The sequence below is a fragment of the Drosophila mojavensis genome, unplaced genomic scaffold (assembly GCF_018153725.1).
Source record: "Drosophila mojavensis isolate 15081-1352.22 unplaced genomic scaffold, ASM1815372v1 contig_80, whole genome shotgun sequence".
NCBI lineage: Eukaryota > Metazoa > Arthropoda > Insecta > Diptera > Drosophilidae > Drosophila > Drosophila mojavensis.
Window position 1 is genome coordinate 5,067,288 of NW_025318906.1, and position 21,413 is coordinate 5,088,700.

The 21,413-nt window shown below is 38.9% G+C and overlaps 4 protein-coding genes across 13 annotated transcripts; 3 read left to right on the forward strand and 1 right to left on the reverse strand.

Moving 5' to 3' along the window:
• Positions 1 to 733: 733 nt before the first annotated feature.
• Positions 734 to 2,969, reverse strand: LOC6578786 (trithorax group protein osa). 2 transcript variants are annotated; one of them, XM_002004656.4, is made up of 6 exons: positions 2,497 to 2,969; positions 2,127 to 2,440; positions 1,944 to 2,067; positions 1,735 to 1,785; positions 1,115 to 1,620; positions 734 to 1,050 (listed from the first exon to the last, which is right to left on the reverse strand). In XM_002004656.4, the coding sequence occupies exons 1-6, from the start codon at positions 2,621 to 2,623 to the stop codon at positions 871 to 873; spliced, it is 1,302 nt and encodes a 433-aa protein (XP_002004692.1). In that variant the 5' UTR covers positions 2,624 to 2,969; the 3' UTR covers positions 734 to 870. The 2 variants fall into 2 exon arrangements, with proteins under 2 accessions (XP_002004692.1, XP_015018798.1); XM_015163312.3 differs by lacking the exon at positions 1,735 to 1,785 and having other exon boundaries at positions 2,497 to 2,966.
• Positions 2,970 to 3,344: 375 nt separating this feature from the next.
• Positions 3,345 to 7,063, forward strand: LOC6578787 (dnaJ homolog subfamily B member 1). 2 transcript variants are annotated; one of them, XM_032729752.2, is made up of 4 exons: positions 3,345 to 3,436; positions 5,715 to 6,510; positions 6,573 to 6,739; positions 6,817 to 7,063. In XM_032729752.2, the coding sequence occupies exons 1-4, from the start codon at positions 3,430 to 3,432 to the stop codon at positions 6,975 to 6,977; spliced, it is 1,131 nt and encodes a 376-aa protein (XP_032585643.1). In that variant the 5' UTR covers positions 3,345 to 3,429; the 3' UTR covers positions 6,978 to 7,063. The 2 variants fall into 2 exon arrangements, with proteins under 2 accessions (XP_032585643.1, XP_002004693.2); XM_002004657.4 differs by lacking the exon at positions 3,345 to 3,436 and having other exon boundaries at positions 5,517 to 6,510.
• On the forward strand, positions 3,346 to 13,459 carry LOC6578788 (rap1 GTPase-GDP dissociation stimulator 1). Its single transcript, XM_002004658.4, has 4 exons — positions 3,346 to 3,436; positions 11,077 to 11,985; positions 12,047 to 12,433; positions 12,496 to 13,459. The coding sequence occupies exons 1-4, from the start codon at positions 3,430 to 3,432 to the stop codon at positions 13,101 to 13,103; spliced, it is 1,911 nt and encodes a 636-aa protein (XP_002004694.4). The 5' UTR covers positions 3,346 to 3,429; the 3' UTR covers positions 13,104 to 13,459.
• Positions 13,460 to 14,594: 1,135 nt separating this feature from the next.
• Positions 14,595 to 21,405, forward strand: LOC6578789 (E3 SUMO-protein ligase PIAS1). 8 transcript variants are annotated; one of them, XR_006357769.1, is made up of 9 exons: positions 14,595 to 14,892; positions 15,649 to 16,353; positions 16,576 to 16,816; positions 16,874 to 17,108; positions 17,176 to 17,342; positions 17,464 to 17,549; positions 17,604 to 17,751; positions 18,970 to 20,325; positions 20,444 to 20,532. XR_006357769.1 is itself a non-coding variant. In XM_015163317.3 (9 exons), the coding sequence occupies exons 1-9, from the start codon at positions 14,788 to 14,790 to the stop codon at positions 18,446 to 18,448; spliced, it is 1,776 nt and encodes a 591-aa protein (XP_015018803.1). In that variant the 5' UTR covers positions 14,596 to 14,787; the 3' UTR covers positions 18,449 to 18,716. The 8 variants fall into 8 exon arrangements, 7 of the variants coding, with proteins under 7 accessions (XP_002004695.2, XP_015018804.1, XP_015018803.1 ...); XM_015163317.3 differs by lacking the exons at positions 18,970 to 20,325; positions 20,444 to 20,532 and adding exons at positions 18,298 to 18,367; positions 18,430 to 18,716 and having other exon boundaries at positions 14,596 to 14,892; XM_002004659.4 differs by having other exon boundaries at positions 18,970 to 20,532.
• The last annotated feature ends 8 nt before the right edge of the window (positions 21,406 to 21,413 follow it).

A 21,413-nucleotide genomic window follows, 5' to 3' on the forward strand; every position in this document is an offset into this window, starting at 1 on the left:
ATTATAAAACAACAAAATCTATTTACATGATTCATTCAATTTACTTTGCAGTAGAATTCGTTTCTCAAGTTTTCGAAATAGTAAAGACTTCAGGCAAGTTTTTCTCGCTTAGTCTCTGTCTAGATTTCCCAGTGAGATAGGACGCTTACGTCAAATGAAAGTAATTTTAGCTGTCGTTTAATAGGCAAATTGCGTAGCCCCTTCCCAAGAAGCTTTTCAGGCATAAATACTAAATTATTTCCGCTAGCATTCGACAGCTGGACAAACAAGTTGAGAGAGTAAACAAAACACGGACATGCATGATTATCTACAGTAAACTCTGTAAAAAGACAATCATCATGCCAGTATATATCATCTACCGTTATGTATCTATAGCAACTATGTTGCTATAACTTAAAGTTCTCAATGACTATTTCCAGTAAGTTGACGTCATAATTAAATTTTTTATTAACATGATCTTCGCAGTGTTATAGCTGTTATAGAGTATATACACTGTATCAACAAAATCCCATATTTATATAGTCGCCAAAGTACAGGAAAGTACAGTGATCACTTGATTTGGTTATTTTTTAGCAGCTCTTTAATTTTTCACACCTCAAAACCGGTTCACATAACTGGTTACTTAAATGAAAACCACATGTCACAGCTGACGTATACGCTGGCCTTTCACCAGCATGCTTTACTGTAGACAGAGAATGAAAGTAAAACGATTAACGAATTAAAACCAGATTAATTGGAAAATAGGGACGCCATAGTTGTGTGCTTTATTCTGTGCGGCTGCAAAGCAGCTTAGTCGAAAACATTTTAAATTATTTCCAGTTAAAATCGTAAAATTATGAGTGAGCTTAGCAAATTTACATAAATATGGAATCAATATAAGCGTCGCGTGAACTGTATCTGTTGGCCGTGCGGTGACTGTCCGGCACTTGCGCCCGATCCCGGCTGACCGGGCAGCATAGACAGCTGTTGCCTGGCCAATTGTTGATCGTAGGGACTGGCACCTCGGCCAGGCGCATACCCCTGCGTTATGCTACCCGTGGCCTTGGCATTCTGCATAAATGAAAGAAAAAATTAGGCATCGCTAGGTAATTATAGTATAATCACCAGATCTCACCTGTGCTGCACTACTGCTGATTTGCAATACGTTTGGATGCAGCGATAGCTCGCCGAGCAGTGGCTTATAGATGACGCCACCCTCGGACAATAAATGCGGTGGAGGAGGCACATGACCCTGTGACGAACCATCATGCTTCACTTCTATGTGATAGCGATCCGGTAGCTTCTCCATGGTCACCTGTGGCTTATTGGACGTTTGCACGGATAGACTACTAGCTCCCGCTTGTACCTGCACCAGGTCTGATTGCGAAATGGGCGGTTGATCCAAATTGATGTGAAGCACCTGCATCGGCTGTGCTTTTGGCGATGGTGATTGTGAGCCAGGAGCTTTGCTGACCGTTGCGCTGGGCCCTGGTTGCAGCTCAACATGATACGGAGGCCGAAGGGGCAAGCCATAGTTGTATATGGACTGAAGACGAGCGTCTGCTTGATGCTGTGTAGTCGCTGGGGCCGTCGAAGTCTGATAGAATAGAGTGCCTGTACTCGGATACTGTGCCGTAGATTCTGCAAAACAGATACAGGGAAAGTTACAAATTTAGTGGGTGGTCAAACATTCTACAAGCTCAACTTAGACGGTGTTAGATCAACTACTTAAAGAGTAACGATTAATGTTCTTACTGTTCCATGACATTTTAGCATAATCCGTGCCACGACGGAAGTCATCGTGTTCTGCGAAACGAATTGTAAACAAATAATGAAATGAAAACGTAAATTAAGTGTGTCTGTGTGAGTTAGAAAGGGCTGCTCAAAAACGTGACAATGACTACATATTTAGATTAGTAGAGTGGAGTAGTGACAAGCCCTCTGTTTGGAAGGGCCTCCCTTACTCTGTGGTTGTTGTGTTGCGTAGTTAGCGGGGCTCTTGTAGTACGCCTGATGCTGTTGGCTGGGTGGCGAGGGACTGCGACCGCGTTTCACAGTTGTTGACTGGCTGCCAGGAGGTGGCGGTTGCTAAAGAAAAACATTTATAGTTTATAAAATGCATGGTAATGTATATAGAGGTGACTGACCTTCTGCAGCAGAGGCAGCTGATGATGTAAGCGACCAGGTGGCAGAAATACCTGAGCTCTAGCTGCAGTGGCGGCTGCTTCCTGCTGCATTGCAAATAATTCATTTTCTTTCGCCTGCTTTTTACGCGTTTCGTCATCGTTTAGAACTTTCTTCAGCTGTACAAGCAGCTCATGCTTTTTCTGATGCAAATCGGCAAGCTGCTCATCCAGTCGACTTATTTGTCCACGTGTATCTTCGAGAGATAAATTGTTCTCGCGCTCACGAGCCTCTTGCTCCCGTCTCAGGCGCAGCTCCTCACACTGTCTCTCGTACTCTGCATGCGAATATATTAAACTTACTGTGCTTTTAGAAAAAGTTAATTTGACTTACCCTCTTGTCTGCGCTGTCTCTCGGCTAGTATGAAGCCTTTAAGTGACCCTCGCAGCTTTTCTGCTCGCTCTGCAGCTGCCGCTTGTGCGGCCGCATTGTTATTGTTAACCGCAGACGCTGGCGGCATCTTGTTGCTATGCTTACTTATTTTGCCAATTTTATAAGCTTTTATGTGACAGTCACGCAACGCGTAAATTGTGTTAAACCAAGTCTAAATATTGGCTAAAACGCCTTAGCAGTTGGCTAAACCGAAACTGATTTATTTGATGTCCAACTAGTGCGGTGTTGTCACGTCTATGCGTTTACTTCTTTTAAGTTAATTTGATAGACATCTAGGCGAAATCGTCTGAGAAATTTAATTTGTAGCTCGATTAATATTATGTCGCTAATTATACGAGATGTTATTCACAAATTCTGCTCAACTTCCTAAATAATAAACAATTTGTTGTGCACAGAGCACACGACCTGGCAACTCTGCTAGTGGCGTAATAGAGTTGTCTCTTTTACTCTAATGTTGACAACAGCTGGTGGTCTACTTGGCCATACTGGCGACTATCGATAGAGTAGCAAAGTATCGATACCATCAACGCTGGCAGTCAAGCTCAGTTGCAGTCGAGTTTTCATTGCGTCTTGTTGTTATTTCGCGAAATATCTTTGATACAACAAAAAAGTGCTTATAATATAAAAAAAAATTAGTGATATAAAGTGCAAAGCGCAGTTATTGCTGGTGTGCATTGTGCGGGCAGATATACAAAAATACAAATGCTGTGAAATGTGTTCAGTTCTTTGATGAGCCCAATTTCATTTTGTGTCTACCAATAAGAGAGTTAATACAGCGTCGAAATAAACAAAAGGAAAAATAGTCAAAGAAAAAGGCGGCTAACTTAAGAAGAAGCAACGGCATTAGGCAACAACAGCAACAACAAGAGCAACATGGCCAGTGAGTAATAATAACAATTAGAAATAGAAATAAAATTATGCTTGAGTTTTATGGCCGCAGCACCAGCAACTAAACTCATTTCAGATGCACGTTTAATGCACTTCTTAGCATAAACAAATGCAACTCATGCGTGTCATTGTGTGTGTCTGGATATGTGTATATATATATACGTATGTATATATAATTATGTGTGTGCGTTTGTGTGTGTGGCAATGTCTACATTTTATGTTCTGCCTCTTTATAAATTTTACGAACTGCCGCAGAATGCAGAACAGATACGAGGTGTAGAGACCAGGTGCCTCAAGTGTCTGTCTGTCTGCCGGTTGGAAAGACTGCTGCCTCGGCTGTGTGAAGTGAAGTGTTTGGAGGAGGAAAGAGAGGTTCTGCCGCCTTTTCCCCGGGGAGTCATGTGTGAAAAATCAATATTTACGGTTTTACCATTTGTTGTTTTATTTTGCCGTGTACTGTGCACGCTTAAATCTCTAAGCTAGACCTGGTCACACTCAGTGATCGCCTCACAATTTCTATAATAATCTAGCATGAAAGATAAAATGAATTTAATTGATCAATTTTAATTGATTGATTTGCTAAGTGAAGCTATGATCGGATACATTTCTACATCTGCTATGTGTCACATAAATCAAATCAGATTTAAGGTCCAATTAGAATTGGTATATTGGTTTCGAAAGCAGCATTGGTTAGAGTTGGCGATCGTCTTTATGATTTCAACTCGTCTACACAATCCAATCAGAACATCATTCCATTTAAATAGCAACCACCTTTCAGCAGTAACAAGTACTCACCCATGCTAGCGAGGGACACCCATTAATAAATGAATATGCCCCTGTGTGACGGGCACATGAGGTGCAAGCTTTACCGGCATTACCAACAACATGCAACCCCCCTGGGGCATAACAACAACATACACACACATACATATACATATACGCAACTTGTACGTGCCAGCGCAAATTTGTGTACAACCCCCCGTTTGACTAACTGCTGCTGTTACCGCAGCTGGGGCCCCCCTTAAACTCACTTTAGATTTTAATTGGTCCTTTGTGTCTCGCAGCAACCGGCGACCCATCATTGCGTCTGGGCACACTGATAAGGCATATCGTTTGCTGGAAAAAAAAGCACCCTGTTCTCAAATTTTGCATCTGCGTTTTCCTTTTTCCTTCTTTATTGTTATTATTATTTTCGGGCTTTTCATTCGTTTCACGCAGCTTAGGGCCAGATTAGCTATGATGATTTTTTTTCTTTCTAGTTTTGGGGCTGCTTTTGTAACTGTTTCGACTTGTGATTTTTCTTCCTCTACGTCTTCTGCTTTCTTTACTGCTAATAAGATTTTGGTCTGTGCTTAATGGCCTTGACTGCCTGGCAGAGTAGAAGGAGGGTGGGCGTGGAACGCTTGCAATGCTTGCTATTTTAATTAAGTTGCCGCCCCCATTCAAGCTGGCATAGAAATTAATTTCAATTAACTCAAGTTTTGAGTTACAGACGAAGAACAAAACGAGCTGAAGGCCGAAGTGAAAAGTTTGAAGCGCACTTTAGGATCGCAAACGGTGTCAGCTGTCATTTAGTTGGCCAATTCTCAATCAGCCAGCTTTTGCTTTATTTAGGCCAAATTTTGCCAAAGTGCTCAAAATTTAAATGTGAAAGGTTACAGTGAATAAGGTTAAGGGTTACATTATAACAGCTTTAGGCAATACTAAATATTGTGTGCATTTAATTCATTTTATAAAAGTGTGACCTATTTTATTAAATATTTTAAAGTTATATGTATTGAGTTTTCTACTTACTTACTTTCGTCTGGATAATGTGAGTACATAGTATGTACTACTACTCAATTGGCTCCTCTTGCATTATATTCAAATAGAAGCCAGATACTCTTTTTAACCTTTTCTAATGCTTACTGGACATAAATAGTTAATTTTTAAATACAATAGTTATAGTTAAAAACCTCTTAATTTGCTAAAGTCGCGCCTCTCAAGATATGCGTAGAGAACTATAACATCCACAATACTCCTTGTAAAATGTGTGGATACATGTAAAAAATACTTGTCTTGTGCTAAAACAAAACATTTTAAGATTGTCTCGTGTCATGTGTCAAACACAAAGGAGAAACCAAAATTTTAATGAAAATAGATTAGTTAGACACAGATCATTGTGAATTGAGCTTGTGCTTAAATTCATTGCAGCCTATACAAAATTAATTGTTTTAAGCTTAGCTGAACTGTAGTTATGTATATCAAACCAAAATTTTTGATTACACAAGCTGCTGGAAAATGCAGAGACTATGCAGCGCAGGACTCGGATGTACAGCCTAATCTGCACTGGCTAACAGAAGCTGTTGCTGAACTAATCCTGGGTAACTACTCAATGGCCATGGAAGTGATAAATGAGGGCATGGAGCTCTGCAATAACAGCCATGAGGAGACTACAGCACTGATGGAGCTAAAAAACATTGTGGCACGTCTGCGTCTTAAATGCGAGGATCCAGAGCAACTAATTGGACCCACTTTAAAATCGTCTGCGCTGCCGCATAGCTTCAGTGTACACATGCTCGATGTGGTGCAGAAGGTGCTTCGCTGTCGAAACCATTATGAAGTGCTGCGCATTTCACACCATGCCACCTACTCGGAGGTGAAGCGTGCCTATAAGCGTCTCGCACTGCGTCTGCATCCCGACAAGAATCGTGCTCCCGGCGCTGAGATTGCCTTTCGACGCATCAACGAGGCAGCGGACATATTGACCGATAATCAGCGGCGAATTGAGTACAATTTGCTAACAGCTGTCGGCGACTGTCCTGTCAGTAAGAATACTTATCCGGACAACAAGCACGATGATGGGCAGAACACATGCCGGCAACGGTTCGCTAAGCTACAGGAGGAGGAAGCGGAGCAAGTGCAGCCACGTCGCAGCTATCAGCCTGCCAATCAGCGTGTGCCCCAGCGCCAGAGTCTCTATCAGACCGAACAGCTTGTCATTGGACTTGTCGCCGCATTAGTTTTTATTATAATCACTCTACACTACCTGGCAACAGCACCTAACTACAGCTTTTCACCCACCAGGTAAGTCGGTAGGGAATATATCTGTACGGATCACAGCTAATATATGCTCTGATCCCTTGCAGCAGTCACACTGTTCGCATGATAAGTCGGCTTAGCCGTATCCCCTACTTTGTAACTCCCGAACTGGCGGGGAGCCAAACGCCAAAGCAGCTGGAGCTCTTAGAGCAAGAGATCGATGAAATCTATCTAAGTGAGCTCAAACATAACTGCAAACAGGAACGCAAGCTACGTGAGTTGCCATTGATCCATAGATATATACATATAGATGCATGTATGTATATATATGGATAACTTTTATTCAAACAGGTAACAAGCTGCTGCAACGCGCTCGACACATCAACAATCGCAATTTGCATGAGCACGCTTTGAAGATGCCTACACCCGCCTGCCACGCCCTCGTTCAGGTGGATCAAGAGAAGTATAAGCTGTTGGATCACAGTAATGAAGGATTTTCAAATGAATTCTAGAATCGGAAATTAAATTCAAAAAATCTAATACACAAACCTGTCTTGGTACCAAATCAGGCAACTTCACCCAAATTTTATTGTGTCAATGTTTATAAACTTTCTATATGATTTATCGATTTATATATAGTTATTCATATATATATATATGTGTATATATATATCTATAATTTTATATATAGCGATATTAGTTTAATAAATTTTATATTTTTAAAATATTATAGATGTATAATTTCAACTCTGTGTATATTTATATATGTTTGTACTTCATATACACCATATACCATTTTAATGGCCTAAGAGACCTTTGGTCTCCTCCTCCTCCATTCTTATTACTTCAAGTTTTTCATATTGTCCTTTTCATAACGGCTAAAATCACACATTTTTAGGTGAGCTTCAGTTGGTTCTAAGTTTAAGTAAACTTTACAGCTTGTTTGTGTTTTTAAGTTGTTGCCGTCCCCTGCGATTCTCATTAATTCCTGTATGGCTTGTCGGCATTCATTATGTGTGTTTGCCAAGTATTTCATACACAACCATTTCTCATTTTTCTTTTATGCGTACACACCTGTCTCTCATCTCATTACGCCAAAAACGTGTTACCTATTGAATAATTAATATAAAAGTTTATTTTGTAAGGTCGCAGCTGTGTGTTGATGGCATTAAATATTGAGCAGAGAGAACTCATGAGCTAGCTAAAAGAAAAGAAAAATAAGTGACAAATGGGAATCGATTATAATTTAATGATGCGGTTTCTATGGTTGCCCAATTTATTGTTCTGTGTTACGTCTAACCCAGTTTTTTGTTCCGACTGGCACGAAAATGCAAAGTAAACAGGCCCAAAAAAAAAAAAAACAGATAATGGGAGATAGCTCCAAAGCAATTGCCCCACAATTGTTCCACCCAAGGCAGAGAAGCTAACGAACTTGGAGGCGTGCTCTGAATAACTGAACAGTGAATAGTAGTGAATAGTGAATGCCAACGGGTACCAGTCACAGCTACATCAAGGCACGCAAAAGGAGCCAGACGAACGGCAACAACAACACAAACATTCAGTCACATAAAAGCAGTCAAGCGAAGTCAGAGTCGGGGCAGGGCTTCCAGCGAGGCGGAAGTGCTGCCTGCTGCACCTGCTTGCATCGCGTCTGTCACTCGAAACGGTGGCAACTGTCCAAATGCAATTGCAGTTGCAATTGCAATGCAACAATTTCTCTCAATGCTCCGCATTCAGTTTATTGGGCTGCATATAAAGGCTAACACATTTTTCTATGTGTGTGGCAAACAACGGCCCCCAGCCACCCCGCCCCCAAAAACAACAGTCGCCACAATTTCTATGCCACATGCTTGTGCAGCACTTGAAGCGTGCTCTGTTTTGTATGCCAGTCGAAATGGATCACTAGCCGGGCGTATTGCATGTAACTGCCACAGAAGGTGGCAACAACGCAAACATTTATAGTCAAGAGCATTCCCTATGCTCAATTAATTTGGTAACTTTAAGCACTACAAACTAGGTATACCAAATAGATATTTTGATTTTATGGAATAGAAATATTGGTGCATGTTCGCAGTCAAAATACATAAGCCAAAAGTTTATCCAGAGAACTGAAAAACTTAATATTCCGAATGAAACTTTAAATGCGAAGATATAGAATATAAAGATAAGATTACAATCTACAATCCATATAATTTATATGCATTAAATAAAAGACTTAAAATTATATACATAAAAGCATAATTAATATTGTATATAGGATATATTTATACTTGTTAACCATACTCTCAATTCTATCTTTAAATTTTAGGATAGGCTCTCTGTTATATGAGCATTTAAATATTTTATATCTATACAAATATATATGTCTTTTATATATAAATCTATTTCTATAATAAATATAGTAGTGACTTCATTCGGATTACAGGATATCTGCTTGGCATGCTTGCCCGGCACGTCTATCCTGCCTCCACATTGACTATTTTATCCAACTTTTTATACCCTGAACCCATTGAAAATGGGAAATCAGGGTATAATGGTTTTGTGAAAAAGTATGTAACGGGCAGAAGGAGGCGTGGCAGACCCCATAAAGTATATATATTCTTGATCAGCGCGACGAGCTGAGTTGATATAGCCCTGTCCGTCCGTCCGTCCGTCCGTCCGTCCGTCCGTATGAGTGCGTCGATCTCAGAAGTTATAAGAGCTAGAGAGCTGAAATTTGGCATGCGTACTCGTGTATACCATACGCAGTACGAGTTTGCTTTATTTTTTCGATAATTCATCCGATAACTTTTTTATCGAGAATAATCGAAAAATCGGCATTGTTTTTTCAGCCTAATTTGAACATTTTTAGACCTGGAATCTTCAAATTTGCGTTGTATATAAAGTTAATCGATACAAAAATTTTGTAATTTACAGATTTTGGATACCACGCCCCCTTTCCCCCCAATTTGTAAAAAACGCATTTCAAGTACTAGAGACTTGTGCTTTGGAATGTACACACATATTCATCATATGATTGCACTCTGAAAGTTTCATTAAATTCTTATGTTTACAAAAGAAATTATTCAACAAATAAATTCTCATAATATTGCCCACACTGCAACGCAGCCCAAGCGCAGTCGCTGCTTACTGCGCAGTTAGCAGAGCGCAGGCTTATGCGTGCGTGTGGAAGCATGTGTATGTATGTGTGCATAAAAATGCAGAATAATTAGAATATCAGCTTAGAGGGTTCAGGGTATCTCCTAGTCGAGCAGTCTCGACTAGAGCCTTCTTACTTGTTTATTCATTATTTATGCTCCACAAAGCTCGCTGAATGCCCTTTCGGAGTGCTGCCATTGCAAGCAGAGGTTGTTGTCGCCCATTTTTATGTAGCTGATGTTGTTGTTGTTGTTGGAACATTTTCAGCTTGACTACGGTTCGGCTCGCAGCGTGACCCTTGCCCTTCGCTTCGCTTAGCTGGGATGGAAAAAAGCTTATCAGAATAGCATTAGGCGGGGTTTTCAGCCATGTGTTTGTTTGTTTTTCTTCCTTTATTTTTTGCTCTGTGTGCATTGCTCTAGCTTGGACCAAGGGATAATCACTTGTTGAGAGCAGCATGTGCTTTACTGCTCCCTCAATGGGGCACTGCTGTTAATTCCTTGAAGGGGATTTACTTTCTGTGAAGTCAATGTGTAGATGCTGAGGTTTATGAGCTGGAAAAACCGGGAAATGACACTGAAAGCTACAGAGCAAACATTAGAAATGTGTACCAAAAGCACTTCAAGTCAACCGAAGCATAAGAGCTTAATTTTCCGACTACATTTCAACATCACATTTACTTGAAATAAAATAATTAATATTTAAAGATAAGAATTGTATAATTGAAGTCGAAAAATGTGTTAAATTACGCATAAATTACGGTATTTTAGTCGAAATGAAATTAATTGAGAGGTGTTTCCTCTGATTCTGCTGCTGAGATTCTTATAAATTAATAATAATAATAAATTAGCATTCGTTTTATATTTGCATCTCTTGCACCTCTGTGACTGTATACCTAAAATTATTGTATATTATTATAGTCCTCTGAAATTATCCTGAATAAATGTAAATGTATAAAATTATTGTATGTCTGACTGTTACCCTCCTCTGCGATTATTTGCAGAGCATTTTATATTCGTTATACTATTTATTACTTCAGTTTCTCCCTTTTTTTTGGCATTTATGCAAATTGACTGTTTGTCTGTTGCCTAAAGCAATTTTCAAGTTCTCAATCTGTATCCCTCTCTCTCGCTCTCTCTATCTGGAAAGAAAATGAGCATTTAATGGGAAACACGCTTAAAGCATTTCCGGCGGACTGACAATTCGCAAACAAATGGTATTGCATTAGTTACTTTTCTTTTCTGCGGGCTCAGTGGGTTCTTTGGCCAATAACTGAAATTGTTAACAATAAATTTGATACGCTAAACGATGGAAAGGATATGCCGCAATTTGCCTTAATTGTGTCGCCCACGCACACACCCTACTCCCCACATAATCACACACATAAAGGAAGATAGATAAAATAAACCTCTTAATATTTACTGCATGTTTAGTTAGATTTAATGAAACGATTTCCTCTTCTCCTACTTTTAGCCGAAATGGACGAGCTCATTGAGCAGCTGAAAACGACAAGCGTTAGCCTGGACAACACAACGACGACACTTCTCAGCGAAATCTCTTCCACAAAGGATCCCAAATTGTTTGACAAGCATGAGCTGGCCGAGTGTTTTCTTCGTCTGACACAATGCGAGGACACGAATGTGCGTAAGGAGGCGGCGAAATGCATTGCCGAGATAACTAAATCGGAGGTGCAACGCAAAAAGTTTACCAAACGCGATATCATCGCCGCCTTCCTCGAATGCCTGCGTCATGTCCCAGCAGCCGACGGGAGCATGGAGCTGCCTATACAAATATGCCGAGCACTGGGCAACATTTGCTACTTGAATGATGAAGCACGGGATCTTATATTGGAGCTGGAGGGCGATGCGGTGTTGTTGCGGCTATTGGACATCGCGGAAATTGAGGATACGGTGAATGCGCCGCAGTTCATCAAAGTTAGGGGCGGCCTGCTCTCCAATTATCTGCTGGGTGGCGAGGGTTTGGCCAAGCGGGCCATGGAACTGGGCATTATGCAGCAGCTGCAACGCATTGTCGACACAGGCGCCAGTAATGTGGAACAGCACGAGGACTTGCTGCTCAATACGCTGCCCCTGCTGAGCATACTTACCGAAAATGTGGCCGATCTCAACTTTGATTCACACTTGAACATAAAATTGTCACGCATCTTAGCTGCTTCCACCAATCCCGATCTGGCCGAGATGTGCCTGGAGCTGTTGCACTACCAAGCGGAAAGCGATGAGGTCAAGCTGCTGCTGGCCAAGGATGGCCTTTGCGAGACAATCTACAATTTGCTGGAGAAGTATAAAACGCTGGCCAGCACCAGCGAGGCGCGCGCGCTCATGAAGCTGGCATGCGAACTGATTGTGCTCATTCTAACGGGCGGTAAGTGCCTTTTGTTTAATTGCTGATATTTATACTAATTGAAAATCCTGAATCTTTTCAGATGAATCAATGCATTACTTGTATACGACGTCGCTGCTTAAGAACATGGTCGATTGGCTGGACTCCACGGACATTGATTTGCTAACCACCGGTGTACTGGCTCTGGGCAACTTTGCACGCACTGATAGCCATTGTATTTACTTTGTAGAACAGCAAACGATGAATAAACTGCTCCAGGTGCTGGCCAAGAATAATGGCGTCAAGGACGATGTGCGCCTGCAGCATGCGTTGCTAAGTGCTCTACGCAATCTGGTCATACCGAAGCCAAATAAGAATGCTGTCATTCAGGCGGGTCTGGTGCAGACCATATTGCCCATGCTGGAAATCCATCAGCCACCGGTGGTATTCAAGCTGCTCGGCACGTTGCGCATGACCGTAGATGGTCAGGGTAAGTCTAAACATAACATGCTGAATAAGCCACAACAGCTCTCATATTTTATTATTTTGCAGAGAAACTGGCATTAGAGCTGCTGAAAAACAAGACGCTGATTGAGCAGCTCGTGCATTGGAGCAAATCGTCCGATTATGCGGGCGTTACTGGTGAATCGTTGCGTCTGATGGCCTGGCTGATTAAGCATGCGTATCTCAACAAAATTGCCTATGCGCTGCCTCGCAAAGGTGACGCGCCAGCCGAACAGATTGCCGATAAGATACCCTTGGCGCAGGACTATGACCGTAGCAGTCTGAACGAATTTCTCAGCAATGAGGGCACCGTGGAAGCCATGGTCAACATGTTAACAGCACAGCATCTAGTCATGCAGAACGAAGCATTGATTGCACTCTGTATACTCTCGGTGGTATACTTGTCGCAGTCGGGCAGAGAAGCGGAGCAGGCTCAGCGTTTGCAAGATGAGCTGATCAAATGTAATGTGGGCGCCAAGCTAGCCGAGCTGATAGCTAAGTCGTCGGATAGCATGACTAAGGAGATTGTTGAGAACCTTGAGAACTGTATTAATCTGCTAAAGACATCAGAGAAACTGGTCGCACATCTTGAGCAGCACAACATTAACGAGTTACTCAAATCCATACCCATCCTAACGGAATACTGCACCTTGTAAGGATTTAGGAGCAGGCACACTTTTGCATTTATACGAGTAATTAACCCTCGCTGTCCAAGCACCGCCAGTTGCCTATTACAGCAAAAAAAAAAAAAAAAAAAAAAAAAGAATATTGAATTACAGCCAATTGATTTGTAGATTCCACCTTAGAGCAACGATACAGATCTTAGACTTGAATATATAATTAGTTTCACATAGACCTAAAACATAAAACAAAAACAGAACAGAAAATAATGAACCGAATAGAAGGTTAAACGGGAAGTGTATTTTTTAGACGCAAGCGTATTTTTACTGCATTTACCATATTAAGCATAAAGTAATTAAATATATATACTATATATACACACATGCATACATATATATATGTATAGGTATGATTAATTTAAGAATATAAAAATTTTCTGTTACATGATTTTTAAGAGCACAATAACAACAAATCGTGGTGATATCGCTAAATATATTAAATAAATGTATTTTACGTATTGTACTTATAATTTATAATTGAACCTTTTGCAAAATAACAAAAAAAGTGAAAATATAAAATTGTTGGCACACACCAAAAACAAAATATGAAAGAAACCCGAAAACAAAATATATTCAAGCACAATTTTCCATGCAATTTGTATTAAGTATTTTACTTGTTGCACAACTAAAAGAAATTCTTATTATAAATTATAAGGCTCACCGAAGTTTTCTCACGCACATACAGTTAGAAGAAACATTTTTAAAACAATTTTTTATATATGATAATACAGCAAAAAAATAAAAATAAATGTAACTTAATAACAATCAGTGAAAATAGCTTAAACTCGAATGATATATTCAAATTTTACAGAGCGTAGTGCTATAAAATTTTACCAATTATTGTTCTCAAATTTGAGGTCACCAAACAACAAGCAGAGTATTTCTTGAATCGTACACTTAAGTCAAATTTAAGCACAATTTAAGAAAAATATTTATATAAAACGTTGAAACACACAAAAATATTTATAAATTAAAAACACAATAACGTATATTTAAATAGTTCAAATACAATTTGAAATGCATGAGAAAATAAATGAGAGAAAACCAAAGAATAACTTCAATAACTAAATAATTTAAAAACGAAAGATCAAACTTGCGCGAATGAGGTACCTCTTTAATTTCGGGAGGATTTTCAGTGGCGTCAAAATGACAAAATGACATTCAATAAGACCTTAGACTTATCGGACATGATAATTTTTTTATCCAAAATTCATGGTAAAAATCTGCTTGAACTGAAGTTTCGAAGGCGGTATGCTAATAAGCGATCTGGCATCTCGCCCAATAAATATAAGGCTGCCAGATGTATCAGTAAAATAGATCAGTCAAATATAGTACCGTCTGCTCCAAATTTGAATTAGTTCCTGATTTGCTTCGATTCCTTAACTCCTTACTATCGAGCAAAAACGTAAGCGTCATTGCCTCCCCTGTTTAACGTCAACTTCTCTAATATTTGTTTTGTTATTTTTGCGTTAGTATCAAACGGTCACACTGATCTTTAATAAAAGTCAGACGCTAACGCTACGGAAACTTTTTGTCATTTGTTTTATTTTAACATGTTGAGAAAGTGTTTATATTCAAGTGTATTGCGAACTTCAGTCGAACGCCAGTAAAATCACATATTTTGTGCTGAATATACAATAAACGTTAGCAAACAATTGTGATGCGAAAGACCCGCTCGCAAACTCAGGCGGAAAATGCCGCTTCTACCACATCGCAGCAATCAACGCCAACTGCAGTAAACACATTTGATGCGGCTAAATTCAAGGTAATTTTGTCATTACGTGTTTCATTTAGTGAACCTAATAATAAATAAAAACAATGCATTTTCGTAAGAAAAAAAAAAACAATTGATAAGTAAAAACAATGTGACCGCAGGGCAAGCCTCATTTTCAGCGCCCCCTAGTGCAACATACGCAAACGCTTGCTGCTAGACAAAACACGATTGCTTTACAACACTGTCATCCGCCATATTTCCTCCGACAAAACAAATTTGTGCGATTAAAAAGATAAATGCGGGGGAATTAAAAATAACAAATGTGTTGAATATCAGTATATGTTTACATTAGTTACTAAGCAATAAACTAGTAATATAAAATCGGTAATTGTGATTGACTGAAGGATGGCTAAGCCCACGAACGTTATATTTGCCCGTGTCGTTCAAGGTAATGTACAATTTGTGACATGCGATTTTTTTGTGTCCACTGTGCGGTTGATGTATCTCCTTTTTTGCAAACGCTTAAGCATTAATCTACCGGTGTTTAGTTGTGATTGAAACATTGTTTGTGATTGACAAAAGCATATATTTTTAACGGCTATAAAAAGATCCGCATGGGATATGTGTTTTATGTACATTTTAGTAAAGGCACATACACACGGATAACACATACACTTTTGCCATTAGCTGCATGGCTGGCTGTGTGTATTTGTGTCTGCGGCGCTGTATTCGGCGTCGTCGTGCTTTTTCGCCTGTTACTGTTATTTTAATCAGCGTTTTTCTACTCTGCTTTTTTTTTTTTTTTAGGAATGTGAGCAAATGGTGCAGATGCTACGCGTTGTAGAGCTGCAAAAGATTTTATCGTTTCTAAACATTTCCTTCGCTGGACGAAAAACCGATCTGCAAGGTCGTATCCTATCGTTCCTGCGCACTAACTTGGAGCTGCTCGCACCCAAGGTACAAGAAGTCTACGCTCAATCCGTGCAAGAACAAACACCCACGCTGCAGTACATAGATCCAACCAGAATGTACTCGCACATGCAGCTGCCGGCTGTGCAGCCAAATAATGCGAGTCTCGTTGGTGGTGCACCGACACAGGTGCCGCAGGTGGGCACCGGTAATCCAGCCCAGATGCCAGTCGGCGCTGGCGGTGCACCCGCCAACATGCTACCCTTCCTTCACACGCACGGTATGAACAGCCAGATGCCCATACACCCAGATGTGCGTCTGAAAAAGCTGGCATTCTATGATGTCCTCGGCACACTAATCAAGCCCTCAACCCTGGTGCCGCGCAATACACAGCGTGTGCAAGAGGTGCCTTTCTATTTCACACTGACGCCCCAGCAGGCCACAGAGATAGCCACAAATCGAGATGTCCGCAATAGTTCAAAAGTGGAGCACGCCATACAGGTGCAGCTGCGCTTCTGTCTCGTGGAGACCTCTTGCGACCAGGAGGATTGTTTTCCACCAAACGTCAATGTCAAAGTGAACAACAAATTATGTCAGCTGCCTGTAAGTTCTCATGTGTTTATTATTTTATGTATTTCATAGACATAGCCAGACTGACTTATCAAATAAGATGACATACTACACTTGTATAAATGACAAATAGTTTTTCACTTATCCAATGAGCTTTCAGAACCTTGGCGTTAGTTGGAATCGAAAAACTTTCACTTTCACACAATTGATTTGCTTCTTAAGTATTAATTGCTTCAATGCTTCTTATAACTATAGAATGTCATTCCTACAAATCGCCCAAACGTGGAACCAAAACGTCCACCACGGCCAGTGAATGTGACCTCAAATGTGAAATTGTCGCCGACAGTAACAAATACAATAATGGTACAGTGGTGCCCAGACTACACGCGTAGCTACTGTTTGGCTGTCTATTTGGTAAAGAAGCTGACATCTGCACAGCTCTTACATCGTATGAAGACAAAGGGCGTGAAGCCTGCCGATTACACGCGTGCTCTGAGTAAGCTACAAATATATTGACTTTGCCAATACATTTATTAATTATGATTTTGTACAGTTAAGGAGAAGCTTACAGAGGATGCGGACTGCGAGATAGCCACAACCATGCTGAAGGTATCGCTTAACTGCCCGCTGGGTAAAATGAAAATGTCGCTGCCGTGTCGCGCATCAACCTGTTCGCACTTGCAGTGCTTTGACGCCAGCCTCTACCTGCAAATGAACGAAAGAAAGCCCACCTGGAATTGTCCTGTGTGCGATAGACCAGCCATCTATGATAATTTAGTAATTGATGGGTACGATCATATCATTCCCCAAAAATACTGGTAATACTAATACTTTATCAATTTTCTATTCAAATAGCTATTTCCAAGAGGTATTAGGATCCTCGTTGCTAAAGAGCGATGATACCGAGATTCAGTTGCATCAGGATGGCTCGTGGAGTACACCAGGCTTACGTAGCGAGACTCAAATACTAGATACGCCATCAAAGCCAGTTTCTAAAGTGGAGGTCATATCGGATGATGTTGGTTAGTAGACTACATGCATTCTTAGCTATTAGATATCTCTTTAGTTAAAAATCTAAATAATTAAATATTTAGATGTAGATAAAATTAAATTTAATGTTGTTTAACATTGTTTTTTGCATAGAACTGATTGACGACACCAAGCCGATGAAGTCTGATTTGTCTCCAATGCCCGAGGAGCAGCCCACGTCCACGTCAAATAGTGAAACCGTAAGTTTGTTTAACCAACAACCTAGTGCTTAGCACTAATGTCGTATTCTGCAGGTGGATCTAACCTTAAGTGATTCGGATGATGATATGCCGCTGGCCAAGCGGCGACCCCCAGCTAAACAAGCGATTGCCACGTCCACATCGAACGGAACGGGCGCAGTTCAACGTGCCTACGCCTCGTCGCAGCAGCCACAAAAAACTGGTACGTTGGATCCATTTTTGTAATAAGAAGCAAAGCAACAGGCAGCTATCCATTTACTGACCAACTATATGTGTAGCTAAAAAAAAAATTAACAGATTTAGTTAAATATCATTATTTATAAAAGGCTAGGGTAATATTGTATCTATACATAAGGCAATATTCATTTACATACAAAAACACAGACACGCACACACACTCACTCCTTACCAGCCCCGGCTTTTTAACTCAAATTCTCCCTCATTGCTTTTTCACCTGCTTTCGAGTTACGTTAACGCACATTCCGTTAAAAAAAGAAAAAGAATTATAATAACTTGACATTTTATGTGGCTGTTAGCTCGAATTACAGTTGGGTTCAATCAAGAGATGAATAGTTTATTGTGTTGAGTATGAAAGCTATTGATCTTGTTTCTGTTGGGTTCAGAATCTATCAGGGGCATCTCCTCTCATAGGCTTCAGCACCTCTATTCCCATTGAACTTTTGTGTAATAGGATTTCAATAATTTTATTTACGGCGTTTTTATAAATATATATATGATTTTCTTATAGATATTTATAGAAAGGCAAATCGTGCGCCAATTTATGTGCGTGTTAATCTACTCTTAGGTCGTAAAATGCGGTATGTTCTGTTAGCCCAACATAGAATTTCAATTGATCTATGTGCATATATATTACTTGCAGCAAAGGTGTTAACAAATGAAGGCCGTGCGGTCCTTTCAAGGATGCACAACAGCTACACTACATAAAGTCTAGAGTTCGCACTCTATTTACTCAAAAAATGCAATATTTTAAATTTATTTATTTAAAAAGTTTTCTATTGTAAACTGTACAAGAATTTTCTTCGTGTTATTTTGTTATTTTCAAAATTGTTTCAATTTATTTTGAAGTTGTATTTATTTATTTATTGTCAGCAATACACAATGTACTCCCTTTTGAAAATATAATTAAATGAGTTTTGTTTTAGCTAATTCTCGATCGCTTTGAATGAAATGTGTTTTAGTTTCCGCCCCAAATCCATAAATATATATATATATACGTACATATATTTACATACATATATAGTTTTTATAGTGCAATTCTCTCACTATCTCTGTCTCCGCTCCTCTTTTCTCTTACACACTTACCTTCTTTATATATATATGCTTATATATATGTATGTTCTATTCTCTCTTTCTTCTTTCTATTCTCTGCATTATAATTCGACCATCGACTCCACGAAAGATTCCCCCGAGCAGCAAGCAATGCCATCGCCTGAAACGCTACAGCAACAACAACAACAGCAACTGCTAGTTGGGGACCAACCGGCAGCTGCAATGCATGCGAGTCTATTGGAGTCTCTCGCCGCAGCAGTTGCGGATCAAAAGCATTTTCAACTCTTGGATCTGGCTGCAGTAGCAGCCGCTGCTGCTGCCACAGCGTCTGCCTCAGCGCAGAATCCAAACGGAGCTCCATAGACACCCACAATAATACATAGACAGGCACACAGACACACACACTCACAAGAATTGTAAACAATTTCACACACACACACGCCAACACAAATTTTATGGTTTTGCTTTTGTTTTGTTTTCGTTGGGTTTGCTTTTAGTTTGTTTCCCTCTTTCTCTTAATTTGCTCGCATTTAATCATAACGAGACACACATAATCAGTTATATATATAAATATATACATATATACATATCTCACTATTCAGAGGCTATTTACTAAAATTTTTCATGGCTCTTCATGTACATTTTCATGACATCAATTCAAAACCAAGTAATATTCTATTTAATGAATTTCCTAGCTCGACGAAATTCGAAATTTAATTAGACGCCAAATTGTTGAGAAATTTACAATCAAATTATTCTAATTGTATCTATCTTTTAATGTAAACAGGCTCAGAATGTTTCCCTGTTTGTTCTTTAGCGTTTGTTTTATCATAATCTTATAGGCTGATTCAAATAAATAATTGCAACCAAAAACTTTTTGTGTGTTGCAGGGCGCAGTTAGACGTAGCTATTGCTGTTGCAGTTGGTCTGTTGTTTGCCACACCCTCCCTCCCCAACACCTTACCCATTTTCACACATGCTGCTGATGCTACACAGTTGTTGCTCTTCGTTCCTACTCCATTCTTATACTTCATTTTATTCTATCTGTAATTCTGTTATTTAAATATTGAACTACGCTCCTTCGTATTCAATTTGAATCAGGCCTCTACACTTAATATAAATTTAGTTAATTCTTTTAGTTTATTTTTATTTATCATTTAATTTATCTGTGTTGTGCTTGCCTCGATTATTACACACGCCCAAACATACACACACATACAACAAATGATTAATTATATAATTTATTGGGTTGTTCGTAATATATATATTAGTTAAACACACACACACATGAAACTTATAAACAAAAGATCGAAACAAATAGACCTATGCATTAAACAATAGCGTAATACTAAACATAAATCAAATGTTAATATTTAAGTCTTTTTACACAATAATTCCTAATTCATATATAGATATATAATGCAAAATAAATTGGCAAGAGAATCGCATCGATTTTAAGTTATATTTCGTTCATCTTTGAAACTAAGTAAGTTATGTTTATTTTGAGTTTGTTTTTTTTTTTAAATTCACATTCGTTTATCTTTAAAATTACGTATTTGTATGTATTTATGTCATCTCTTTTTTATTTTTGCAAATGATTCAAGAAAAAGAAGTAATTCAAGCAACAACTGGCAAAAGAAGAATATTAATTCCACTCAATAATAAATAAAGCTAAATCTATCGAAGAATTAAATCGCTTCATCTTTGTAATTATTTATCTAGGCCCACTGGATTACTATTTCAAGCCCATTAAAAGGTGATAAATAGGACCATAGATACCTAAATATATATGTTATATATATATATAGGATATATGTATATATACATATAAATATATATATATATATCCATTCCGAACTGCACAGACCCACACACACACACACACACATGTAAAAATTGATATATACATATACATATATCTCAGTGAATGACCAAATTAAAGTTGATCGAAATTTCAAACATTTTTATAACCAAAACAAACCAATTAAATTAAATAAAAAGAAAGACATACTAAAGATATTTGTTTAAAACAATGAAAAACATCTTCGAATTGCATGTGGGGGAATATAAGTACATAATGTATAAGCCAATATAATCCGCAAATTAAAGCAAAATAATATTTTCAAACAATCAATGTGTTTTATTTACTTCTAGTCCTGATAATTTTAATTATTTAATGTTATCACGTTTGATTATCCTTTAAATATTAGTTCCAACTTTCACAATTTGAGTGTTTTCTTGTTTTACACCGTTTTAATTGCTTTATATACGAAAACTGTTTTCTATTTTGCAGATGAGGATGAAACCAATCTGGAAAAGAAAGAAACTTCGGTTATTGAACTTTTAGACTCGCCCTGAGATCGTATTAGAAAAAAAGAATAGAGGCGATAAAGCTCCAAAGAATTTTACACAATCAATCAACTTCAATGATACACCCACAGACACATTCATAAATATTTTTGGTCCCGAAAACTTGACTTTCGCTAAGTAATTTAGTATTTGAAAAATAAAACCAATAAAGTTAGATACATATTCGCATGTATTGCAATTCTGAAGTTCAAATGAACCAACCGT